Source organism: Phocoena sinus, chromosome 2 (assembly GCF_008692025.1).
Source record: "Phocoena sinus isolate mPhoSin1 chromosome 2, mPhoSin1.pri, whole genome shotgun sequence".
Lineage (NCBI taxonomy): Eukaryota > Metazoa > Chordata > Mammalia > Artiodactyla > Phocoenidae > Phocoena > Phocoena sinus.
In genome coordinates this window covers 165,436,686-165,452,581 of record NC_045764.1, presented here as the reverse complement: position 1 = coordinate 165,452,581, position 15,896 = coordinate 165,436,686, and the positions used below count along the sequence as shown (strand labels likewise).

Genomic DNA, 15,896 nt, shown 5'->3' with positions numbered 1-15,896 from the left:
TGCTCGGTTTTTTCTTCACTACAATCATAACGGAAGGAAACACTCCATTTCAGTTTGAGGCTATGAAAAATAAATGCAAATTTTTTTCCCACCCAATTTCATAGACCCTCTGAATTTTCTCCATAGACCTCAAGGGGCCCGTGAACACAAAGGAAGACCTCTAGGAGAATCAGAGGCAGAGGGTCCCCAGGAAGCGGGAGCCTCGAAGGAGGCCCCAGGGTCTCCTCTGCCCCATGAGTCCACAGACCCCACTGAGCCCTGCTCACTCCTCCTGCCTCAGTAGAAGCTGCCCAGGATGACCTGTGTGACTTTCCCTGCTTATGTTGTTGTTTCCCACCCCCACCCCCGAATGTTTTCTGGTCCCTGTAGTGGGGCTTATGAAAGCTTCAGGCCATGGCCAGGAGGATATACCACTGGGACAGTCTTGGCAGCTGCCTGAAAGGCATGCTGTTAGCACCCTGGCAGCAGCAGGATGAAACCTTGGTGTGCCTGCCAGGTTGACGTCTGCAGAACAGCACTCAGGAGGGAGCACATGCCAGGGACACTCACAAGAGACCGGCAGCACTCCTCAAGGCCAAGGCGCCTCCTTCTGGGGGACTCCCTGCATCCCCTCAAGGCCGCCAACCGAATCCATGATGGCAACCTGGCCATTTCTCCCAGCAGCCAACGGGCAGAGGCATCGATGTTAAACAGAAAGCTATCTGGTATCCACTGGGATGGTGAGGTGTGGCTAGACCGTGGCTCTGCAGAGCACTTCCTCTGGGCAGCAATGGGCACCTCTGTGCAAAGCATCTTATAATTGTCACACCTCCACTATGGGCATTTTACAGATGGGAGCCAGGAGTCCTGGGTTCCAGCCTGGCTTTGGGATTTAGGCAAGTCCCTTTCTCTCTTGAGCCTCAGCTTCTGCATCTAAAATGAAAGGCTGGCCAGGATGAGCCGCGAGGCCCTCCCAGCTCCTACCTGCCACAGACAGCGGTGTGTTCCAGGGCCAGCCCTGCAGGGGCCCAGCCAGCAGCTGTGGTTCTGCAACCCCCCTTCCCAACCATCAAGAAAACCGCTCAGACACATATTTCACACATGAAAAGCAGCATGCACTGTGGGCAGCCTTGTTTCTCATCAGAGGCAGCCTGGGCCCCTCTGGCAGGAGCCCAAACCAGGCAAGTTTTAATAAACGTCTCAGACCCAAGATGAAATCTCCAATCTGCGTCCTCCGTAAAGAAACCTGGGGCTGGCTGTTGACACTGGCTGCCCATCCACCCAGCAGAGTATGTTCCCAGACTTCACACAAGTGTCCAAAGGGGTCAGGGGAATGAGCGATCTGGTTCTCCACTCCCCCCATCTCCCCACCCCATGACAAGCAGTGGCTGGAATAAAACCTCAAAAACACTGCAGGGAGGCGGCCCCATGGCGGGCACGTCCTCCGAGAGGCAGCCACTCTGCATTAGTGACCACCAGCGGCCGCCTCTGGCCAAGAACATGACCCAGCTTTCCTGACAGAGACATGACCTAGCAGCTAACAGCCTGGCCAAGGCTCTGCCACAAATCCCTGGGCATTTACCCAGCCAGGCGTGCTCTCCCCGCTGCCAGGGAGCTTTTTCAAAAATCTCACTGAGGTGCCCGAAGTTAAAGGAGCCAGACAAATTCCAAACAGGTTTGGTTTACACAGCACAATGATCTGCCCGGAAGGGCTTGACTCGCACTCCCAAGGGCATGCTGGGTGCTCACAGAGGTAGGCAGGGGAGAGGCTGGTGGTCCCATTTTCCAGATGAGGAAAAAAAGCCCAGAGAGGTTAACCGCTTGTCCTGGATTGCCCAGCTAGAAAGTGGGAGAGCTTAGGTCTCTTGCCTCCTGCACCATTGTTCTCCCCACTGCAGGAAAATACAAGATGACCCACATTCTCAAGTCATTCTGCCCCTGTGGATTGCATCCCTACCTTATATGCACCCATGTGGCCGTGGCCTGCTGAGTCCCTTCTGGGGAGTCCTCCCTTCTCCCAGGCCCCTTCCAGGGAGAAGCTGCTGCCCAGGAGGAAGGCCATCATGTCCTTCAGCTGCCCCGAGGACTCCTCCAGCGAGGTCAGGCTGCCGTGCAGGTGCCGAACTCCTACTTCCAGAACTGGGGACAGCCCGTCCTGGAGACACAAGGGAAAGCTCATAGGCCCCCAGACTCGGTATGGACTCTGACAATGCATTTTTAAAAAGGACTGGGGAGGGAGAAGAGGACATCTGGGGCTGAAATTTCAGACACCAGCACCAAGGTGGTGAGCACAGTTTTGGGCAGGGGGCCTTGCTGGCATCCTTCAACATCCTTCATCCTTTCCAGACTGGAAACTATCAAATCAGCATGAATATACTGTAGCCCCTGCCTCTACCCTATTATATTTCCTGTAACCTCAACCGGAAACCAGCCAAACCAGCAAGTAAAGGACAATGGTGCCCTCTCTGTCATCGAGGCGAGGCCCGCAGACCAAAGGGACAAGGAAGCTCTCAGTGCTAACAGTGGAAAGGCCTTTCTCTGCTCTCTTAGAGAAACTCCTCCACAGGGTTGAAGGTCTTTAGTCATAAGCCTATTCTTCATTCACTCCAAAACCATTTTGCTGAGTTGCTCCTCCGTGCCAGGCACAGGCCAGGTGATGGGCTATAGTGATGGAGAGGATAACGGCCAGCCTTTAAGAAGCTTGAAATCCTACACTGGCAGGCGAGGCTCCATTGAAATCAGATGCTAGCAATACAGAGCAGTGAGTGCTAACTGCCTAGATAGAGGAGTGACTCAGAGAAGGGAGAAATCCATTCTCTCCCACAAATGGGGAGATGCTGGAGCTGGGTCCTAAAGGCTGAATAGGAGTTCACCAGTTGGACAAGGGAGAAAGCACATCCTAGGCAGAGGGAGCGGCATGTGAACAGCATGCAGGCATCAAGCCCCTAAAAGTCGCTGAGATGGCAGCATGGGAGGGGCTCGTAAAGGAGTTGACCTCGGGCCCAGGTGGGGCTCTGAAGGACCCTCCCAACCCTGGAGTCCACAAATGATAAGAGAAGAATGTTCCTGGGAACTTTTTCTCTGAGGAGACAGTTGGGGATGACTGGACTGTCGGAGGGGGGTAGGTACTGAGCCAGGGCCTGGTCACTACAGGCCTGATATCAAGTAAGGTACAAGCCACAGGAAGGCACCAAAGAACTTTTCTTAAAAAAAATATTTTATTTATGTACGTATGTATGTATTTGGTTGTGCTGGGTCTTAGGAGCTCCTTAGTTGTGGCATGTGGGCTCCTTAGTTGCGGCATGCATATGGGATCTAGTTTCCTGACGAGGGATCGAACCCGGGCCCCCTGCATTGGATGCGTGAAATCTTAACCACTGCGCCACCAGTGAAGTCCCTACACCGAAGAACTTTAAAAGAGGGAGTCACGTGATCAGACGTAGAAAAAGTCACTCCAGGGGGAGAGAATATGGGGATGGGGTGGGAGAATAGGAGAGGGAAAGAGTGGGACAAGGAGAACAGTTAAGACGTCACAGGATTTTCGGAGAGAGATGTGAGCCTGAGCTAGGAGGGCAGGAGAAATGTGGGCTCCCCAAGTGCTACTATGGAAGCAGAATCAGTAGGGCCATTTATTCCATATGTTGTATTTTAAAAGTCTGGGAGGGCTTCCCTGGTGGCGCAGTGGTTGAGAGTCCGCCTGCCAATGCAGGGGACACAGGTTCGTGCCCCGGTCCGGGAGGATCCCACGTGCCGCGGAGCGGCTGGGCCCGTGAGCCATGGCCACTGAGCCTGCGCGTCCGGAGCCTGTGCTCCACAATGGGAGAGGCCACGACAGTGAGAGGCCCGGGTACCACAAAAAAAAAAAAAAAAAAAAAAAAGTCTGGGAGAACATTCATGACAGTATTAACAATGTCTGTCTCTGGATTTAATTGCAGGTGGTTTTATTTCCTTCTGAATCCTGTGGAGTCAGGTTTCTAGCTTGGGTAATGAAGTGGACGGATGGCAGTGCCATCTGTCCAGGGCTGGACTTTCTTGGTAGTCCCAAAGATTTCTCCCAGGGCAGGGGTAGGGGCAGGGGACAGGGGTAGGAGTGGACATGCGAAGACGGCAGCCCCTTCCAAAGCAACAGTCATGAGTTAGGCTCCATGCCAGGCACCATGGGGTCCCCGAGGCTGGACAGAGAGGTTCCTGGTGACAGACACACCTGGCTGCAGCATCTGGCCACTCCCAAGCTTTAACCCCGAAAACTCAGGTTTTTTACTTGGTACCTGGGACAGCACCCAGGGCAGGCAACATCCACTTGCCTGGCTCACTTTCGCCCAGCAGCGGCAGAGGGCCACTGTTGATCTGGCAGAACTTTTCAAAGGCCGGAGCAAGGGACCTGGGCAGGGCCACCACACTGGCTGGCTGGAGCCCTGGGTTTGGTGAGAGAAGGGAAGAATGCAGTCAGTTCCTTGTAGAGGCTTTTTAACTTAACTTTTTGTTGAAGCGTAACATACACACAGAAAAACGCACGTACATGTACAGCTTGATAACTTTCACAAAATGAATACACCCATGGAACCGACATCCTGGTCAAGACACAGAGGGTTACCAGCATCCCAGGACCCCCTATGCCCCTCCTGGTCATCATCCTCCACACGCCCCCCCACAGGGATAGCCACTGCCCTGACTTCTAACACCACAGATTCCTTTTGCTTGTCCTTCGTACATGTTCTTCCTAGAACGGAATCATACAGTATGTCTTTTGAGTCTACCTTCCTTCACTCACCAATAGTGGGTTCATTCTCATTGCTCTGTGGTATACTCATTACTACAATGCATTTACCTAAAACTATTGCTGATGGATATTTGAATCTTTTCCGGTGTCAGGTTATTACAAATGGTGCCTCCGTGAACATTTTAGTGCATGCCTTTTGGGCACACGTGTGCACGGTTCTGTTTGGCACATACCTACGGTTGTAGGAAATATAATTGCTCAGCTTTAGTAGATACTGCCGAGCAGGTTCCAAAGTGGTTGTGATATTGACCAGGGCTCCTGGCCTTCCCCAATCAATAGAAATTGATAAGAGGTCAATCAAGAAATTCTGGGTTTGGTGATTGGCCCCTTTATTGGGGCCCTTGCGGCCGCAGGAGGGAACGAAAATAAGTAACAGGTTCCCTTGCTCGCTTCCCGACGCAGGGTAAGCTGGTTCCTTACATGGGGTGAGGGTAGGGGTGTGTCTAGGGGCTGGGCCGGAGCGGTGGCGTAGGTGTTTTGCCCACCCTTTTGGTGCCGTTGAGTGCAGGAGTCATGCACAGTACCCTGCTTTTGCTCCTGACACCCTGTTTTTGCTCCCAGCTCTTGAGAAGTGGCAGTTGGGTTTTTCGGTCTTTTTGTATCTTTTGTCCAGAATTTGCCCCAACTGCGCATGCACACAGTTATTTTTAGTCTTTGCATTTTGTAGCTCGAGGAGACGTTTGTCCAGGTGCAAGCGTCGCAGCACTGCAGCCAATGGTCCCAGGTCCCAGCCGATCCTAGTTGTACCGATTTATACTCCCACCAGAGGGCGCGTGAGTTCCTGGTTGCTCCATACCTGCTTCAACGCTTGGTGTTGCCTCTGCCTTTTTCATCCCAGCCTTTCCAGTGGCATCGAACTGTGGTTTTGATTTGCATCCCCCTGATGAGTAATGCAGATGAGTGCCTTTTTGTATGCTTTATTGGCCATTTGGGTATCGTTTTTGGGCAAGAGACCGTTCACTTCTTTTGTCTGGACAGGTTCTTAACTGGGCAGGCTCAGAATCCTCGACTCTCCTCCAAAGAGATAGTCTTACTGGAGTTTTAGAGGAAGACCCCCACGTGCACGCCACAATCTCCCCCGGGGGCAACCAGCCCACCTCTGGAATGGGAAGTCCTTTGGCTTTGGAGGTAAACATACCCGAGTTTGAATCCTGATTCTGCCTCTGGCCAGTGCTGTGACCCTGGGCTTGGTTTTCCCATGGATAAGATGGCAGTAATCATACCTACCTCAAAGAGAACTCCTTGAGTCCTTTCCTGTGTGTAAATTACCTAACACACCGGTATTCGGGAAGTAGGGGTTGGAGTTACATTCATTCAGTGAATCTTGTGTAGACATTTAAAATTATGGTACAGAAGAAATATTTAAAGATATTAGAAGATATTTGGGATGTACCATTAAAGGAACATTACTAGGTAACAAAACATTATGTTCAGCATATTCTCCTTTTTAAAGGCGATAAGAGAAAGAACTAGAAAGAAACACATCTTCGTGTTAATCACGGCTATCTCCACTGACAAGATGGTGGGTGATTTTACTTTTCTCCTTTGTGCTTTCCTCAATATTCTAGAATTTATGCAGTAAATAGGTATCTGGAGGAAAACTGTGACTGGAGGAAAAACAAACAAGAAAAGTTATGTTTCAAAAAAAGGGACTATTTCCTTAAAAAAAAAGTTCATCCCAAAGAAAAATATACTCTTTTGGAGAAATAACCTTGGTGACAAATCTCCTAAATGCCAGGTATGCTCTGCCAACAAGTGGACATTTCTTTTCTGCAATAATATCTGTCAGCTAATATTTTCTGAGCGCTTGTTATGTACCAGGATCTCTGTGCTAAGTAATTTACATGTGTAATCAATCATCTGTATTTTATGCAAGAGGAGAGTAAGGCTCGGAGAGATAGAGCGACTTTCCCAGGGTTACACAGCTGGTATGTGGCACAGCCAGGATTCAAGCCTCAGACTGATGACCCCTGTGTCCCTCTGAGGTCACCACTGGGCTGCGGGCACGGGCCTCCCCAGGATGGGTCCACCACCACCTCCAGCATCTTCCTCCTTGGGCATGGGGTAGTGAAGCAGATGTGACCCTCTGCAGGGAAAGTCTGGGACTGGCTCCTGCTCTAACTGCCTGGAACTCATTACCTCGAACCCTACCGAGCCTGCCAATGCTACAGACTTTCCAAAGGAGGTCAAACTGAACACCCCCTGCTGCTAAAAGCTCAAGGAAGCTGGCTGCATGGCTCAAGCAAGCCCAGCATGCCCCAAAAATAATCTGGAGTGAGGGAAGGGAATTCAGCCAGCCTAGAGGCCTCCCATCCCCTACCCACCCCTTTCTTACCTCCGAAGCCTGTTTCAAGAGCAAACTGGATTAATACCATAAATCACGAGGTATTACGTACACAAAGCTTCTCCGTTTCCTTTTTAATTAAATGTACTTCAGAAGGCACTGTGTTTCGGTTTTGCTCATCTCTACTGTTGGTCATAGAAAGTCCCAGAGTCGTCTCCATTAGTAACAGGACATGGAATAGAAGTCTCCGTGGTGCCTTTTTGGAGGGGCGGTGGACACACGAGGTGGGGCTACTTTATGGTCTGCTGTCTCGGGCTCCATCTAAGGTCACGACAGCTTTTTCTTTGTGGTGAGAAATCAAGTGAGCCCTCTGAGTCCTTTTACCCAAAAGGCAATGTTTTCATTTTTTTTAAAAAAACTTAATAACAAGAGAAAAAAGAAGAAGAAGAAGAAGAAGCAGAAGCCTTTTAATGTTCCTAATCTGATCTAAAGCCCTGGAAGACGTAGTCCCAAGCTGGAGAGCGCCAGCTGTTCCACAAAATGAACTGCTTTCCTTGTGGAGAATCCACGACAGACAGCAGCTAACGTGGGTCCCACATCTTATGTACATCAGCTCTGTGGGGAAGATTCCGTGGTTACTTTCAGTAATAGATGAGGCTCAGAGAGGTCACACGGTCTGCCCACGGCAACAGCCAGTAAGGAGCCACCTGCGCCCTTGGCCCCCCAAGGTTCTAGTGAGCAGGGTTGACCTGGTTGAGCTAGGGTTTGCTGGTCCATCATGTGTACGAAGGGTTGTGGTCCACTGTTCCTTGCTGACTCTGTAAAGCACACTTCCCGGTATTCACATCATTGGGAGCCCCCTCCCCCTTGACGCTGGCCTGGGCCACGTGACTTGCTGTGCTAACGGGACATTAGGAGGTGTGATGCAAGCAGAGGCTTCATATGTGCTTGTGCATTAGGGCTTGTCCTCTTGGAATATCTCCCACGGAGGCCTGAGCTACTCCGTAAAGAAGTTTGGCTTCCACTGCTAGAGGGGCTTCCTAGAGAGAGAAATGAGAGGCTAGTCCCAGTGGTTCCAGCCATCCCAGTGGACACTCCAGACATGTGAGGAAGAAGCCATCTTGGTTGTCCAGCCCAGTGGACACCTGTGGAGCCCAGCCTCAGGGCAGAATTATGGTTTAAACCACTAAGTTTGGGGTGGTTTGTTAGGCAAGACTAGATAATTGTTGGCCCACAAATAGCGACAGAGGCTGGACATGTCCATAAACAAGGAAAATTGTCCTGCTTTAGTATTTTAATCTGTGTTGCTGGTGACTCCACCAGAACCAGAAAAGTCTTTCCCATTGTGAAATTTTGCTGGGATTCAGGTCAGTGACAATTTGGATATCTGTTTTCTCTTGCAGGACCTTTTAGAGCCTTGGGCGTCACTCCTGGGATGTAGTAGGGAGATGGGTGCCACCAGTCCAAGCAGGGAGACTTGGTCTGAATCAAAAGCAGATTAAAATGTGGCATAACATGGGGGCACTCTCCCCAGAAGGGAAAACCTTTCCATCATCGGAGGTCGTTGGCGGTTCTGCCTATGGAGCTGTGGGGACCAAGCAGAGCTGGTTGGTGATAGACTTCGCACCTGAGTCTGGTCCAAGGTGCCCGCTCCTTCTGGGAAGTTAATTAGTGACCAGCGAGAATCTCCTTCTGCTCTGACTTTCTGTCTCCGGTGCAGAAGCTAGGCGTCTCAGGAGTTCCTGGGCCCTACATGGCTGGTATTTCCAGGGAATATTTTTTTAACATCTTAGCACCACTCACCCCTAGCCATGCTGGACATGTTTCTGAGGTTTGGTTTCTTCTGTAGAATCAAACTCCTCACAGCAGAGGGAAGGCGGGACTTCAGGGGGAGTGGGAAGGTCATCCCTGGATGGGCCACAGAGGATCTGGGTTATGGGACAGGGAGGGACAGATGAGAAAGCACAGCTCCCTGGAAGGCAGCAGATCCAGCATCAGGACTGCCTCCCGACCTGCCCAGGGCTGCTCCTGGCCCTGTCCTGGGGTGGCTGTTATTTGGAGCAAGTTCTCGCCCAGCCCTATCCCCTTCATGTCTCAGTTTCCAATGAGAAATTCCTGACACTTCAAGATGCTCTTTCTCTGGCCTGGAATGTCCTCCCTGCCTCCCTCCCAGAAGGCCTTTCCATTCCTCAGAACTGGTTCAGAATCTTCTACCTCCGAGATGCACCCAACAGGCTTGTGCTGGCTGGCGCTGAGCTGCCTTGCCCCCAAAGCATTCTTTGAGCCACTGATTTTGGCCTGGAGTTGCAGTCAGCCTGATGTTCTACTTGACCCTGAACCCCCTTTCTCTCTCCCAGAGAGACCCCGAGTGCCTAGAGGGTAAGTCCATAACTTAGGGCTCTTCCTCAGCCCCCAGAGCACTTACCACAGCCTAAGCACGTAGTACACACCAAACCTACTTACGAGTAAGTGAAGAAATGAATGCATACCACGTGAACTCACAAAGGGATTAATAGGCTAGATTTTCTGTCTACTTATGACTTCTGTTATTTAGATTTAGGACCTAGAAGGTAGAGATTTTTTTTTTTTTTTTGCGGTACGCGGGCCTCTCACCGTTGCGGCCTCTCCCGTTGCGGAGCACAGGCTCCGGACGCGGAGGCTCAGCGGCCGTGGCTCACGGGCCCAGCCGCTCCGCGGCACGTGGGATCTTCCCGGACCGAGGCACGAACCCGTGACCCCTGCATCGGCAGGCGGACTCTCAACCACTGCGCCACCAGGGAATCCCGAAGGTAGAGATCTTATGTTTTCTTCTTTATATCCCCTCCTCTCACCACTACTACAGGCACAGTGTCTTGTACAGATTTTTGGTGAATGAAAAAAAACTGTAAAATTTAAAATATAGAGATAGTCTCAAAGCTCTAGGAAAATATGCTCAAAACGTCATCCTATAAATTGACTTCTTATACTCCAGAAAGAGAGGCATCAACATGTCAGCAAAATCTAGGGCTAGATAGCCACGTTGTGTTGGCCTCCAAGGCACAGCCCATGTCTTCCTCATCTAAATATACCACATGCCTAGCATAGTGCCTGACACAAAAGTGGGAGTTCATACGTGTTTGTTGAATGACTGACTGCAGGCTGGTTGAAAGCAGGATTCAAGGGCAGTGTCCATAGTGAAGGTTCTGGACAAGCCTGATTTTCCACAGTTCTTTCTATCTACAGAGACGAGCCCAATGGAATTCCAAATCACCAATGTGTGTTTTCAACTCTCATCTCCCAGACAGAAGATCATGTAAACCGCATGGCTATTTTCATGAAGAATTTGAGATTGTATAAAATCTCTAACACAAAAAATATAAACGATACTGTCCTGGAAGGGGTAGAGATACATTTGAAACTGACTGCAGGTGCTTTCATAGCTGCAGGAACAAAGGGCCGTGGAGGCAGAGAGGAGAGGACAGTCGGTCCCCATGGGCCGGGGTAGGGGTGCCGGGAGGGTCAGATGAGATTGGGTTCCATACCCCAGTTGAAGACACTGAGGCTTAAAGCAGCTGCTTTGGCAGGTCAAGCCTGTGCTTGCCTGCCGGACTGAGCAAGCCCCCGCTGGCCCTGGCAGGCCTGTCCTTTTAGCCAAGCATCCAAGGTACCAGCTAAGGTCCTGGATGTCTGTGGCTCCCCTGAGGTTTGTGGAGGGCTTAGCACCTCAGCCAGGCGTTCAGCAAAGTTTGAAGAGAGAACCATCCCATAACCATGTGGGTCAGTGGCCAGACCCCTCTGATAACTGACCTCACTTCACATCCGGAGGAGAGAATGGAGTTTACCCCGAACCCGCTGAAATGAGACACCCCACAGGTATCTGTGGGCCCTCGCTCCCCATTATTGCTCTATAAGGCAGCAGATGCAAGCTGGGTGCTGTTTTGCAAATAAATTGTAGCCAGAAGACCCAAATCTGAGAGTAATTGCCTTTTATTTCCTTTATTTATTGTTTTAATGTAAATGTAAGTGGATCTAGGTAATTCCTATAATAATGTTACTTCCCTAGCCTGGAGATAGATGAGTGTAGCTAGAAATCCTGCCCTGTGCAATGCATGTGGGGAGCGTGCCAGGTACTTAATGTCACTGGCTGTGCACGCTGGGAGGGAAAGAAGGTCGAGGACCCCCACTCAACAGGGTTGTTCCCTTGAAGGCAGGGGCCAAACAGCGTGAAGTACATGTTCATTGGCTCCTGCCAAAGAAATGCCCTCAGTAACCAACCAGAGCAAGTCAGTCATAAAATAAATGATAGGGAGAGCACTGTGGGCCAGGCACTGTGCTGGGCCCTTCACCCTCATTGGTTTACAAGCACTGGCTCCCCACCACTGCCCCACAAAGAAGACATTCCCACTATAGGCAAGGAAACTGGGGCTCAGGGAAGTCAAAGAAGTTCCATAAATAGGAAGTAGCGGAGCCCAAATTCAAAAGCAAGTCTAAGTTCATGCCTGCTTGATCAATACCTATTTATCTATGGATATTTTCTATGTATCTATGTATCCATCCAACCTTCCATCCATCCACCCACCCATCCATCATCTATCCTGTGGTGCTAATAGGAATCACGTCCTCAGGAACATCAGAGGCCTTGTCCCTTTGTCCCTTTCCCTACAAGGTGATTCTGGGGCCAGGGTTCAAACATGTTTCTTTGTGGACTGATCCCTGGACTCAGGCTTCTCAGGACCTCCGTGAACTCACTGCTGAGTGGCCCAGGTGTTGCGTTGTCCTGCGAGGTCTTACTCTAGAAGTAAGGTCAGATGGGATCCAGTCAGTAAGACTTGGTCAGACTCCAAGAAGCCACCTTTCTGCTGTGAGGTCTCTCTTTTCTCCTTAGAGAATAACAAACTATCAAACCCACAAATATCATTCCCCAGTATCGAATATGCCAGAGAGGAGGACCCATGGCCAATCAATTCCTTAGCAGGATCTGAAACATCCAAAGCCTCAGTGTAAGCATATCTTATCTGTGCCTGTCACAGATGACTGAAATTCTACCATTAGAAAGTCATTCCTCTGCTTTACCCAAGCAATCCAATTCTGGGAATATAACCTCCAGATGTGTTCAAAAGTGGATGAGATAATGCCAGCACAGAGGCAGCACTGTTTATAATAAAAACAATTTAGAAACAACCTAATAGAGGCTGCTTAAATACATGGAGGACTGGTTAAGTAGAGAGAAGCTAAACTACGGTACATCCATACCATCCATCTAAACCATACATAGATAATATGTAACCATTAAAAGAATAAGCCTACTCTATACACCTCAAATGCAAAATCTCCCAAAGATGTAAAACGAACAAGGCAAGGTGAAGAATTCTGTATTGAATAACACACACACAACCGATCAGTTCAAATGCACAGAGACCTGCTCTGGAAGGATGGAGAAGAGCTTGGCACCAGTGATGGCTGTAGAAAGGGAAACTGAGCAGATGGGGGCTTGATCAGGAGCAGTGGCTGCTACACGATTTTATGTGAATGGCACCCTCTGGAGTTGTGCCACAGGGTGGCCCTGGTGGAAGAGGGACTCCCTGCAACTTTGAATAGCACAACATGTTAAGTATTACCTAATGAAAAAATGGAATTTAATTTAAACACACGTTAGGAAGGTAGAATCAGGTCATTATGATAAAATAAGTTACTCCTTATACTTCTGAGGATCTGGGTCACTTGGTTTTCACTCTTTCAGGAAATATTTATTTAGTCCCAACCATGTGGGGTATGCTGAATATACGGAGGTGAGTAAAACAGATCCTATTCCCATTTGAAAGGCGTGGATGCCTGGGAGTGTGAAAACCATAGTGATAATAACAACAGCTGTCATTCACCAAGTGCTTGCTCGATGCCCAGGGTCCAGGCACCATCCACCACCCATCCATGCAACAGGCACTGTGGTCCAGAGCACAGTTTGGGGGCAAACTGTCTGGATTCTAAGTGTGCCTCTACACTTAAGAGGGAACCATTAACTGCTCTGTGCCTATTTTCTCACCTGTAAACAGGGGCTAATAACCGTTTGCTCCTCATTGAGTTGTGGTGAGGATTTTAGCGACGCTTGTGAGGTTCTTAGAACAATTCCTGGCCGGGCCCACAGGTAGCAAGGTGCAAGCATTGTGTATGTTTATTCCTCCTCGCCCAGCTCAGTGTGCTGCAGATACAGTGGGAATGAGACAGACACAGCCCACGCACACAGAGGGTTTACCATCCCCCAGAGACAGACATTAAACACGTAATTACCATTGTGTCGTCTCCCAGGGAGAGACAGAAAAATAAATAGGTAACTATAACTGCATGTGCTGAGCGCTCCTGGGCCACATGGACTGCAGGTGGAGGAGAAAAAGGGGCTGAGTCTAGAACGAAGAGTAGGGGTCAGACTAGCAGAAGTGTGGGGAGGAAGGGTGATCTAGTCCAGGGCACAGCACAAGCGAGGTCAAGGAGGCACGTGCAGGAAACCAGCTTCCGGTGCCGTTGGAGTACACACTGCACGGGAGGAGGTGAACGGAGCAGGGGCTGGGAGGGTAAGCAGAGGCCAGCTCCCGAAGGAATTTGGATTTGTCCCCAGAGCAGTGGGAAATCACGAAGGTTTTCAGCAATAGAGTGACTTGGTAAGATGTGCCCTTTATGAAGATGGCTCTGGCTACGGGTAGCAGACGGACTGCAGGGCAGGCAAAGCAGGAAGCTGGCAGATGAGATAGGAGGCCAGGCCAGAGAGATAAGCGTCTAGAAAGCCTCCCTCCCAAAAAAGAACCTGGCAGGAGAGAGGCTGCCTTAACCCTTCATGTGCCCTGCTGGACCAGCCAGTGCTCAGCGGAAGTTGCTCCTGTGAAGTGGGACCACGGGATCACACACCCACAAGGGAGAAGGTTTTCTGTTTCCCTTCAGTTCTGCCAGGACAGGCCTTTTGGTCTGTTTTACTCCTTGCAGTATTTCCAGCACCTGTAACAATGCCTGGCACATGGAAGGCACCCAATAAATGTCCTCTGTCGGGGAGGCAGGGGATGGGCAGAGCAAATAGGATGTATCAGTACAAAGGCAACCAAGACGAGGCAGCCAGGGAGGCCGGAGATGTGGCTCAGCAGCCAAAGAAGCAAGTGTCTTAAAGAACAATTTGTGATCACGGAGGTCAAGGAGGATAAAGCCCAACAGGCATCCGTCGGACCTTGTAACTTATGCTCTCTCTCCCTCACTACCATGAGGAAGCCGTCACAGCTCTGTTGGCCAGCAAGCCCGGGAGGCATCACATATGTACGTTCACAGATCATACTTAGGACCTGACCTTGAGGGGTACAAAAAATAGTAGAAGACACAGCCCATTTCCTTGATATTCACAGTCCAGCCAGGAAGATCTCATTATTCACTACAAGGCAGTTCACAGTGTTACAACACTCCATTTCTGGTTTCTGTAGCTGTCCCTGGATCACCTCCCCAGAGTCCTATAATTTGATAACGGAAGCATGGAATTAAGTAGGTGTACAGACCTTGTCTTCACTCATTAATTTTTGTGGTGGGAGTTGCTCAATGTTTGCCAAGAAAGTTGCTGGTGGCAGCCTAAATACAACTGCAAATTTGCAAAGTAGATGTTGCTGTAAGGAAGACGGCATCCTGGCTGTATAAATATTTCATAAAAATGTTTCATTACAATAACAGAGACAAAAGATTGGGGAAATGCTGGCAGTCATGATTAGAATTGTCTATTTAATAGGTCAGACACAAGTGTTCCCAATATGCAAAGGATAGTTAGCAGTACAATTACTTTCAACCAAAGTCAGTGGTGGTCCCTTCCACTTCCTCTTCCTGAACAATTTGGTCCTAAAGTCATTAGGTGGAGTGGAGAGGTAGGAGTCCATGGCGGGGATGGAGGGCAGGAAGCCATGAAGGCCCAAGGTGGGGGTCAGGGCCAAGTAATGAGGAGGACATCCGCACGGAGGGTGGCCTGGCCTGTGGTGTCACAGCCCGATCAGGGTAAGGGGGGATTCTTCAGAGTGTTGGGGAATGGCAGCCTGGCAAATGGTATCAGAGGGTAAGGAGTGTATCTGTGTATGTGTGTGTTTGCAGAGAAACAGATATTCCTTAGCCCTGCCTGGGAGCAGCAACAGCTCAATAGGAATGAGCACATCTACTGCCCAGATCTTGGATTCTAAATACCATTTTCCATTAAAATGAATTAAGACTCCTTGGAGAAGAGGCTGATTTCCAGAACTGAGGCAAGAACAGAAGATAAGCCTTGAACATCTTGTCATGCCAGAACGCACATGGATGTGCTCGAAGAATGATGGGCCCATACAGAAAGGACACAGATCAAAGGGGCTCTCACTGGTCAAGCTGGGGCCAAGGTGCACTTTAAATAATGATGGGAATGGAGTATAACTCACTAATACAGGAATCCATAAGTCTATACGGATATAAAAAATAATTAGGGCTTCCCTGGTGGCGCAGTGGTTGAGAGTCCGCCTGCCGATGCAGGGGACACAGGTTCGTGCCCCAGTCCGGGAAGATCCCACATGCCGCGGAGCGGCCAGGCCCCGTGAGCCATGGCCGCTGAGCCTGTGCGTCCGGAGCCTGTGCTCCGCAACGGGAGAGGCCACAACAGTGAGAGGCCCGCGTATCACAGAAAACAAAACCAAAACAAATGATAAGAAATAAACTATAGAAAAGTTAAATGGTCGATAAAATGTGGTATATACAAACAATGGAATATTATTTAGCCTTTAAAAGGAAGGAAATTCTGTCACATGTGACAACATGGATGAACTCTGAGGATATTATGCTAAGTGAAATAAGTCAACCACAAAAGGACAAATACCATATGATTATATTTATATGAGA

At 49.7% G+C, this 15,896-nt stretch overlaps 1 protein-coding gene across 1 annotated transcript in view; it reads right to left on the bottom strand.

The window, feature by feature from the left end:
* Positions 1–8,949, bottom strand: part of DGLUCY (D-glutamate cyclase) — a 50,855-nt gene extending 41,906 nt beyond the window's left edge. Inside the window, 4 exon segments of the mRNA XM_032617409.1 lie at positions 1,937–2,091; positions 2,094–2,134; positions 4,241–4,394; positions 8,847–8,949. Coding sequence (XP_032473300.1) covers positions 1,937–2,091; positions 2,094–2,134; positions 4,241–4,394; positions 8,847–8,949 — 453 coding nt within the window.
* Between the last annotated feature and the right edge of the window lie 6,947 nt (positions 8,950–15,896).